Genomic DNA, 9,726 nt, shown 5'->3' on the forward strand with positions numbered 1-9,726 from the left:
ACTCTCTCTCTTGCTTCGGCTCGGTACACTCCAGTTTGCTACTTCTTAATCAAACATCACGGGGTTTTGTTCGGCACTCCAGCATCCGCATCGCATCACGAAAAGCGCTCACTTTCGGTGCGTGCCGGAGGAAATTCCGATTGATGACATTCGAGCAGCTTATCAGCGCGACTTCAAGGCGCGTCCAAGGAGCGTGTAGCAATATGGGGCTTTTCCCTTTTGCGGTGATGATGCATTTTCTCTTGGCTCTCGCGCACACATTACACCTCCGCAAGCACACACACGCGAACACACGAACACAAACTGATAACGGCTCGCAAGGACTGCCGATTGAATGGAGTTGGTTGTAACATTCGCACACAAACACACCATTCCGCATCGGTGCGTAGTTTCGGGGCCTCGATACCCAAGAACCCGCACAGCAGCTGTCTTTTTTCCGGTTGCGGTACGGCTGTGTGTACCTTCTTATCAGCTCTGGCTCTGTGGTCGGTGGTCTGGCGAACGCCTACACACCGCACAGGGCTCCGTTCGATGCTCGAAGCACCACACACTGCACTGTGATGTGATGAGCACAGCACACCGAGCAGCAAGTCCGGAAGAGCTCACCGAAGCTCACCGAAGGCTACAAACATACTGACTGTGTGGCCCGACGAGCGCAGTAACTAGTGCCGTGCAGTTTTCCTCCTTAGCTTCTGCTCTTTCTCTGGCTCTCGCTTTCTCTCGAACGTTAGTTTTCCACCATTTCGACACAATCACACTCTGATCTACATTTTCTTGCCCTACAAATGGAGATAGAGATAGCGCGAGAGTGCGAGAATGAGTAACATACACACGGAAGCAAGATAGAGAGAGCGAGCGTGTCGGTGGTCGTCCTTTTCTGCCCCATTCTCCAAGAAGGCGCAGGGAAAAGTCTCTCCCCAAACGGTTCGAGAGCGAATGTGAGGGGAAGTTGCGTGCCGTTGCGTGTAGTGGTATTGCGCTAGCCGCGCTAGTATTCGTGTCCTCACTCACACACCTTGGCAGTCGGGCAGTCAGGCAGTCAGTCAGTAAGTCAGTAAACGCACGCGGCGGTGACTTCGATTCGAACTTGTTCCTTGGCTCCAAAATGACACTCGCCAACTTGTAACTGTCAACCATCGGCTGCCCTGACCGGCAGCCGGACACCTGTCAACCGGCGGGGAGAAGCGGGGTTCTCTTACGTCGGAGTGATGAAAGCATAAATTAGAAGTTGAGATCAAAAACATAAAACAAATTAATTTAACATATTTTATGCGATCGTCTCAGCAGCTCGAGCTCACTGCGTTTGTATTGGTACCGTATGCCGCGTTCGAAATTGGCCTCAATTGGCGGCTGCGGAAAAGGATTCTCCTGGTAATCGATCATCCAGCCCCGGGGGTGTGTTTGTGGGTGTGTTCTTCCTCAAGATGGGAACGTCTCATAGAAACGTTCCCGTTTCATCATTCATCAGCTGTCCTGCGAGCAGGTGTTGGACCGGCGACAGGTGGCTACGCGCGCCGCAGATGTGATGGAATGGCACTCTACCCTGCCAGGAGTCGAGCCCATTTCGAGCAGTTTCATGCGGGTCGAGCACTTTGGAGCCCTGTCAAGCGGTGAATGGGAGTTTAATTTGAAGACTCCACTTCGAAGTTCGTTTTCGGAGCAGGAGGGTGCAAGCTATTAATTAAATAATCATCCATTTTGGGCCGGCAGACACGGCGACGGATGAATATTTAATTCGTCAAACGCGCCCAGAACGGGTCGCCAATGTTTTATTTTGTGGTAACCGTTATTTGGCCGCTCCCCGGGTTGGGTTTGTGTCCTTGCTTGCCTTGAACCGCGTTGGGGCGCGTTCCTATTAATTGCGTTATTGCCCTTCTCGTGGCGCGATCGGGCCGTTGAATAATGGACCACATCATAACGGAAATGGCCCACCGGGGAATGGCCACTGCGCGGTCGGCACACCGAAAAAGGAAACCCAAACACGCAAGGGTTTTTTTCGGGCATGGGGGTCTTTGAATTTTAGATTCCTGGACGAATCAAAATTTTATCAGCGTGCACCTGTAACCGAGTCCGAGGATCGGTTACTTCATCGGCCGCGCCAAGGTCCCGGTGGCGTTTGGGGATCGCCGAGCGATTGGCATTTGCGTGATGCGTGGTCCCTTCTGAGCATCGTTATGTTTCGGCCACCCATTTTTGGGCAGGGCCCATCCATCCTTCCGAAAAACAAAAATAAATCGATCATAACAAAGCGGAACGCAATAAGCTCGTCTCGATCGGCTCTTTGAATGTTGTTTGTTTTTCCTTCTTCTTCCCGTGCGCCCGCGTGTGTGTGTGTGTGTGCTGCGTGGAATAATAAATTCGGCAAATATTTACATCGACAGCTGCGTGGGACCCACTTGGCGCCATTCTCGGCCGCCGGATCTTCTGCGTCCCAGCGTCGCGCTCTTCTTCCTCGAAAACATTCTCGCCAGTCCCCGCCAGATGCAAGTGGCGTGCCAACAACCTGAGCAGCCGAAGCGATGTTTAAATAGCGAAAGCGAAAACCAGAAGCGAAGGTGGCCATTAAACCCACCCACCGGCCACCGGCGGTAAACTATGTTGTGCGCCTCATGTGTCGCCGGTTTTATGTGTGTTTTTTTTGCGTTTGCTGTTAATAACCGTTTATGTTGCCCGTTCGGAGGATTCGGGCCAAGTTCTTGGCATTACGTCAATCACCTACGTGCTTTCCAAAATTAGTCTGTCGGAAAAGATTCTCGGAAGAGCGAACTATTTGTGGCACATAAAAAAGGAATTCATATTCAACATCATCTAAATGAACTGCACCTCACTTTACATAAGGCATACTATTCCATTTTTCATTAGCGTCAAGAGTCACGGCGCAGGAAATCCAGGGAACATTTATTGACCCAGTCTGCCATGTCGGCCTTGTCACAGTTCATCCGACCCGACCGGCCGGCAGCCACGAGGCGAGTTGTTAATTATCTGACAATTAGCATGCAACTCAATCACGTCGCCGTCTTTCGGGCGCAGTCAGTCCTCCAAGTCCCCAATGCTGTGGCCTTCACCACCACCACCACCACCACCACCATCGATTATCGATAGCTCCAGTGGTCGCTCCATTTGCCGATGCCGTCGTCAACTGGACTGTCGTCGAGGGGGTCGTGGCATCCATTTCCAGCCAGTCCTCGGAGACTAGAACAGAAGAAGTCGGCACGCGGCGATCGATTTCCGATATGTATATGTGTGTGCGCCCCGTGCATTCCTCCGTGGCCCCTTTCGGGGTGGCCAACGGTTCCAACAATCTGCCCTTGGAACGCACCGACCCTTCGACGCGATGGGCCTTCGGAGGCATTAGGTAAACATAAGTTTTGTTCCATTTTTTTCCCCGCCGCTCGTTAGCCACGCGGATTCGCGTCTCGGTGTGGCTCGTTCTCGGTCGGTTTATGATTGAATTGTGTAGGTAACGGGACCAACGTGTGGTACCTCATATATTCATACCAGGCCTCCCGAATGGCGCGGCCCAATAACATCATTAATCATGCAGAATGGGAAATGATTTCGACGGGAAATACCAAATCGAGCGACAGCGTACACGTGGCACGGACCCGGGCTGGAGCTGACATTTGCACTTCGAGCTCGGTGGATCGCCCTCGGAACGGCCTCGACAATGGCCTCGCATTTTGTCGACATAATGCCCATTAACACCCGACGGTCCGGGACGCGGGAAAAGAAAGCCCCCGAAATGTTGCGATGCGAAATGTATGGACTCCATTATTAAGTGGCCACTCGTTTCGGGCGGGTTTTGTTCTGAACATGATTGAATAACAATGCACGGTGTGTGTGTGTGTGTGTACTTTACGCGCACTGTTAACCTTTGCGTGCCGTTGCGGAATCAATAGGCCCGGGTTCTGGATTTACGCTGCGGCCGTATAATCATGTAGATTAAAAATTATACAATTTCTTGAGCCTCGATCGATCGATGTGACTCTTAATGTGGAACGGTTCGAAAGCGTAGGCATTTGAGCTCAAGTCAATAAAATGAAGATTTAATACTCGCATTAATTTATGGGGTAGAGAACATAACTATAAATTTAATTCCAAATATTATCAAATCGCTAGAACAGAACATGAAAGTAATTTTGGAAGCTTTCCCAGATTAACCAATCAGTGACAATGGTGTCAGGGCTCAATCACGCCAATCTCGGTGGCCGAGACCCAATCTCGTTTTGTTTTAAAGTCCCACAGACCAGCAGCTTACATCGTCGCCCCCGGTGACCGCCTAATACCCTGGTAAGACTAAATCAGGTTCAATCTGCATCGAAAGTTTGTCGATGCCATCGTCCCACGTCGTCGTCGTCGTCGTCTGCGGCAAATCACGTACGAGTTTTGTGCAAAGTCCCCCAAAGCAGAAGCGCACTCGGAAAGTAAAAGCTCTTGCCCGAGGTTGCATCGCGAACGAGAAATTCAATTCTGCACCTTTTCAATCTGCGACCAAGAGAGGAACGGCCACAACGGCCGAGTCTGGTGTGGTGCTTGAATCAAAAATTTATAAGCCTCGGGCTCGGGGGCAACCACAGGCCAAACCGGAGCTGCTAAATCCTTCCGATCCCCCCGCTGTTTATTTATGAGTGCCGATTTAAAATGGACGCCTTGTCGTCCACCGATTGCAAGGAGCAAAAGTTGCTCTCCGGTGCGCACTCATCCTCCAGTGCTCCAGATATCAATTAATGATCCGCCGGTGCACTGCTGCGCGACGGTGCAACGACAGGATACGGATTGGATGCGAGAAAAACTCCCCAGGTTCGCCAGGAAGTCTCTGGTTGAAAATTAGTCACGAGCGCAAAGTTTGTCTTTCGTAGACGTCCGTGTGGTAGGGACCTTACTCTCACCGTACGCACGTGGCCCGCCGCGATGCCGTCGATCAAGCCGATGACTTGACGGACGGTGGCCGCGAAATGCTGCACACGGGGAGATTAATTTTCAACTTTGTTTCCGATTTTATCTTCCCACGTGCGGGGAAAGTTTTTTAATCAAATCAACCGAAAGGATAAGCCCGCTATCGACAGGCCCTGTCGGGGATGGCCTCTGGGACCGAGTTTCTTGGAACGTTCGTATAATTATACGCTCGGTTCGTCTCAACCCGCGATCCGTGATTAATGACGTCGAAACAAGTTGCAAAGTGCACGCGAAAAGTCAAGTGAAGGAGCATCTTGCCTTTACGCGATTACGGATTCACGAACGGTGGACGGGTTTGACTTTGTCTGTGCTTCGCGCACGGATTATGGACCCTTCAAGGAGCACCTTCTTTAGGTTTAATCCTTAAAACTTCTGGAAACAAGAATGCATAGGTTAAGTTTGTTCATGTTCATGCTATTTGGGTGAACCTTTGACTGCTGTTTTAAGTAATGGCGGTGCACTACTGACTAGAAGAAATAATAAACCACAACTCTTGGACTATGCTACGGAACAAGCGGAAACGAATGTGTCGTAACTACCATTACAAGCCGTACCAAGAGGGCATGCTCTTCTTCGCAGACGTAGCTAACGGGTGATTCTAAACAGGGGGCTAAACAATGAGTGCCATAAAACCGTGGAACAAACGGACAAAACTCCCGAAACACTCCACCATAAGCTGGACGGGGACTCACTGGACAACGGGACACGGCTACGGATCGATCGCTAGTGGTGGAAACGAACAGGACAGAACCAAATCTACGCGAAGGAATCAAAGCTACGAGTGACCAACTGAGGGTCGCACTAACTACCACTAAAACGCTTGCGTCTACTGGCGACGATCGCAGATCGCCACCGAATACAACGGGGGGGACAACAACGCTACCGAATCAACTCGACAAACAGGGTTTTGAAGCAAAACACACGAGGAGGAGACTAATACGCAAATACGTGGTGGTGAAGTGAAGGTAAAAGTGAAGCGTCTCAAACCGTACCGTTCGGGCGTAGGCCATCTCGTTGGTCGCCTCGGTGAACGCTCGCCGCAGCCGCGATCGCCGGCTCTGCGACAGGGTCTGCGGGCAGAGGAGCACACCCTTTCGAACCCGAGGGATTGGTGGGTGCGTCACAGTGTTAAGGTTGCGGAATGCGGAGCAACAGCAGGAGAAGTCCAGCAAGGAATCACCGTCAGGCATCGATATTGCGGTTAGCGGTTAATGCGAGGTTATTAGTCACGATCGCGGCAGTTGGCGGACAGGCGCAAAGCATGAGAGCGATGCGCGATAACGAAGAGATAAGAAAACGCAAAAAAAGAGAGAGAGAAAGAGAAAAAGAGAGAGAGAAAGGAGACATTGGTGGAGCTGTTCTTGGCAAAAGTGGGTCCGCGTCTGCCACGAAAACCGGCGCTAAAATCTCAACACGGCGCGTTTCGCTAGGCGATACGTTTTTGCTAGGTGTGTGTTTTGCGTGTCGGTGGCAAATGGAAGCAGCATTTTGTTGGGTACAGATTGAAGCACTGAGGTGCACTTTTACACTAGTGCGTGACATCCCCGTGGACGTCCACGACGACTTACTTACCGGCGCTACATAAGCGGAACAGAAAACTAGAAGCGCTCAATGATAGTGCTCTACGTTTGGTTCGACTGCAGCTTGCGAACCCTTCGCAGATTTTGATATTGCTGTGCACTACACGCTAAATCGCTAGTGAATTTTGTTACTTAAAATCGCCTAATGTCCTCTAAGCTATCGATAAAACAAATGAATCTCTAATTGAAACCCAAGGACAAAAAATCCAATCCGACTGTAGTGAAATCTAAAATTTGGGCTAATTTAGTCAAAAAAGAAATAAGATAAAATCCTGTGAACACACGAGTGGTCTCGGGCTGCCCCACAGGCCCATCCCTTGGTTCAGTTGGTTGTGCCACAAAAAGGTCCTAAGGCCGGACACGGTGCGATGTGAAGTTGGTGATCGCTACACTAAAGCGTCGGTTCGGAATCACTCGATATGCACACACCTGTTCTTTCTCGCGCCTACGGGCAACCAGCTGGCGTAGTAGTAGTATTAGTAGTAGCAGTAGTAGTAGTAGTACCAGCATAATGCGATATTATTGATAACAGATAGCAGGTCGAAGATAACGATGGCGCAAAAGGAGAAAGAGAGTTGGTGAGTTGGGAATTAACTAATAATATGAACATTTAAATGACTGAACCTAAAAGGTTAATGATTACATTTTCCGACGCCGAAGCACAGATCTTCTCTCAGCCCTTTTGACCTTTTCCAATCACTTCCTCCAAAAGTCACTGTCAATAAAATAATAAATAAGTTACCTGACAATTATTTCAACCTGTCAATAGCCCGGCTCCGTGTAATGGTCAACTGGGTTAAGGTTAAGTAGCTGCTGCTCGAACCAGCGATCGAAAAGAAAAAGGGAAAACAAGGACACTCGCACGACGCAGCCGGACCATGGAAAACAAATGGCCGAGCCAATCAGTTCGGCATCGGGAGACGGCCGCTCAGTGAGCCGAAAACAAATCAAACGCACACACACACGCACCAGAGACAACAACAGCAGCAAGGGGAGAAGGGAAAAAGATCGTCCGCCTGTCACGTGAAGTGATTTGGGATAACGAGCAAAATCATGACATCGAATTGAAAGCATCGAGCGCCGCGCCGAAAGCGGAAAAACCCCCTCCACATCTTCCTGTCTGTCTGATTTCCCCGATGGCCCAAACGCCAGTCATCAATCATTATGCGAGTGCGACTTTCGATTGTTGTCACCGCGGCACCAGCGTGTGTGTGTGTGTGTGCGGCAAATTGGTGTCCTTGTCAGCGGCGCTTCATACGCACAATTCGAGATTAGTGCCTGCGACTTCATCAATAGGAAGATACGCGGTAACGAAGCGCACCTTGCGCCACGTGTGCCGATGATCCGCGTGGAATGCGCAGCACGCAAGGCGCACATGGCGCTGATTAATGAGAAAAATGGTTAAGAAACGGAGTGGTGTGTATTCGTGGCTACCGGCCACAACAATGACGGGGAGCACACAGACAGACGCTCCGAGTGTTCCTGTTTTCTATTTTCGTTCTTCGGCAGAAGGTGTTTTATTTTTGAAACAGCACGGAACACGTGTTCGTTCGTGTGCCGGATTGGTCAATGGCCCGTCCGGTGCACTATGGGGAATTTTGGAGAAAGTTTGGTTTTTGATAGAAGTTTTTATCACTCCTTCGCACTGCTCGGAATCTGCACAACGTGCAAAGGTTAAACATTCGGATCGCTCATAACCTTCTTATCTATTTTAGGAAAATATACCTAAAATCATCAACCGCCTTTTCCCCATAGTGCGGCGGGCACTTCAAGTGTGTTACACACGCTCTCGCTCTCTCACTCTATCGTGCGAATCGACCGTAACGTAGCCGGTAACGCCGGTAACGCCTGGAGCTTCAGCGCTCACGAAGCTTTCGTGGAGCGCTTTCATGGAAGAGAGAGAGAGAAAGCGCACACGTGGTTTGCGTTCAAGTTGCATGCAAGCAAAGCTTACCTGTTTGAATTGTCGCATTCCGCCGTTAATTCGCATGGAATCGGCCGCGATGCCGGCAATTCCGTCGCCGGGTTCGCGGAGCTGCCGCAAGGACGAACTGGGCATCGAACAGGCGTGCGAGCACTGGTTGGCGCAGCAGGAAAGGGTGCTCGCTTCCGGTTGCGAGCTCTGGCGGATGATGCGCGAGCCGGACGTGGGCGATGAGGTGATCAGTACGGGCGGAATCGTCGAGTGTTGGACGGTGAGCCGGCTGTGGAGGGCCGCGCTGCGGACGCTCTCCTTCGAGACGGAGCGTGTCAGCTGCAGCGAGGACATCGGTGTCGTCGAGGCACGGCGGTCACAGTTGCGACACGCGCGACACCGATTGTAGGGGATGAGCTGGTAACCGCCGCCGGGGCCGCCACCGCCACCCGCCGGACCACTGGCCGTTCGATCGGAGGCAGCAAGGCGGCCTCCACCGCCGCCGTCACTGTGACAGGAAGCGGACACGGCAATGGCGGGCGCCTCCAGCCGACAGTGCAGCTCAATGTCCGGCACGGAGCGCGCGTTCTGCTGGTCCTGCTGCGTGTCCTCCCCGGTGGCGCTCTCCTCCGAGCCGCCCAGCCCCGTCGACGACAGCTGCGGGCTGGCCAGGTAGGTCGAGGTACGATCCTGCCGCATTAACGTGGGCTTGTTGGAGACACCGGGGGTGAGAGTGGATTGCGGATTCATGCCACTTCCGGAACCTCCGGCCAACATCGAGCTGACCATCAGCCCACTACCACCGCCCCCAGCACCGGGCGACCCGATGCTCGTGCCCATCGTGGGCCCGTTGAAGGACGAGTGTGACGCCATCCGGGGCTTGTTGATCGTCGATATGATGCTCGCACCGGAAGTGGTCGTTGTGCTGCTACTGTTGTTGCTGGACATCACCAGCAGTGAGGCCGTCTCGTCTGAGCTACCGTAGCCCGAGTGCGTCGCCGGATCGGTATCATTCTGCAGGGACATCCTTCTTCCTTGCTTCCACGAAACGGTGCGTCTAATGCGATTGTCACAGAGGGGCTGATGTGTGTGTGTGTGTGTGGGGTGCACGGTGCGTTGACTAACTTTGCCCTTTTAACGAAGTTCCCGAAGGTGCTACTCGGTGTCTCTACGGTGTGTGGTCCACGAAGGTGATGATTTGATTTATTTGGTTTCTGGAGTTTCTGCTTCTACTTTTTTTTTGTATGTGCCGATTGCTCCTTCCTTACGTGCTAC

General features: G+C 51.8%; 1 protein-coding gene across 1 annotated transcript; it reads right to left on the reverse strand.

The window, feature by feature from the left end:
- Positions 1-764: 764 nt before the first annotated feature.
- Positions 765-9,477, reverse strand: LOC128277360 (small conductance calcium-activated potassium channel protein-like). Its single transcript, XM_053015808.1, has 2 exons — positions 8,491-9,477; positions 765-779 (listed from the first exon to the last, which is right to left on the reverse strand). Exons 1-2 carry the CDS (start codon positions 9,475-9,477, stop codon positions 765-767), a joined length of 1,002 nt encoding a protein of 333 aa, XP_052871768.1.
- Positions 9,478-9,726: the final 249 nt, after the last annotated feature.

The sequence above is a fragment of the Anopheles cruzii genome, chromosome 2 (genome assembly GCF_943734635.1).
Source record: "Anopheles cruzii chromosome 2, idAnoCruzAS_RS32_06, whole genome shotgun sequence".
Taxonomy (NCBI): domain Eukaryota; kingdom Metazoa; phylum Arthropoda; class Insecta; order Diptera; family Culicidae; genus Anopheles; species Anopheles cruzii.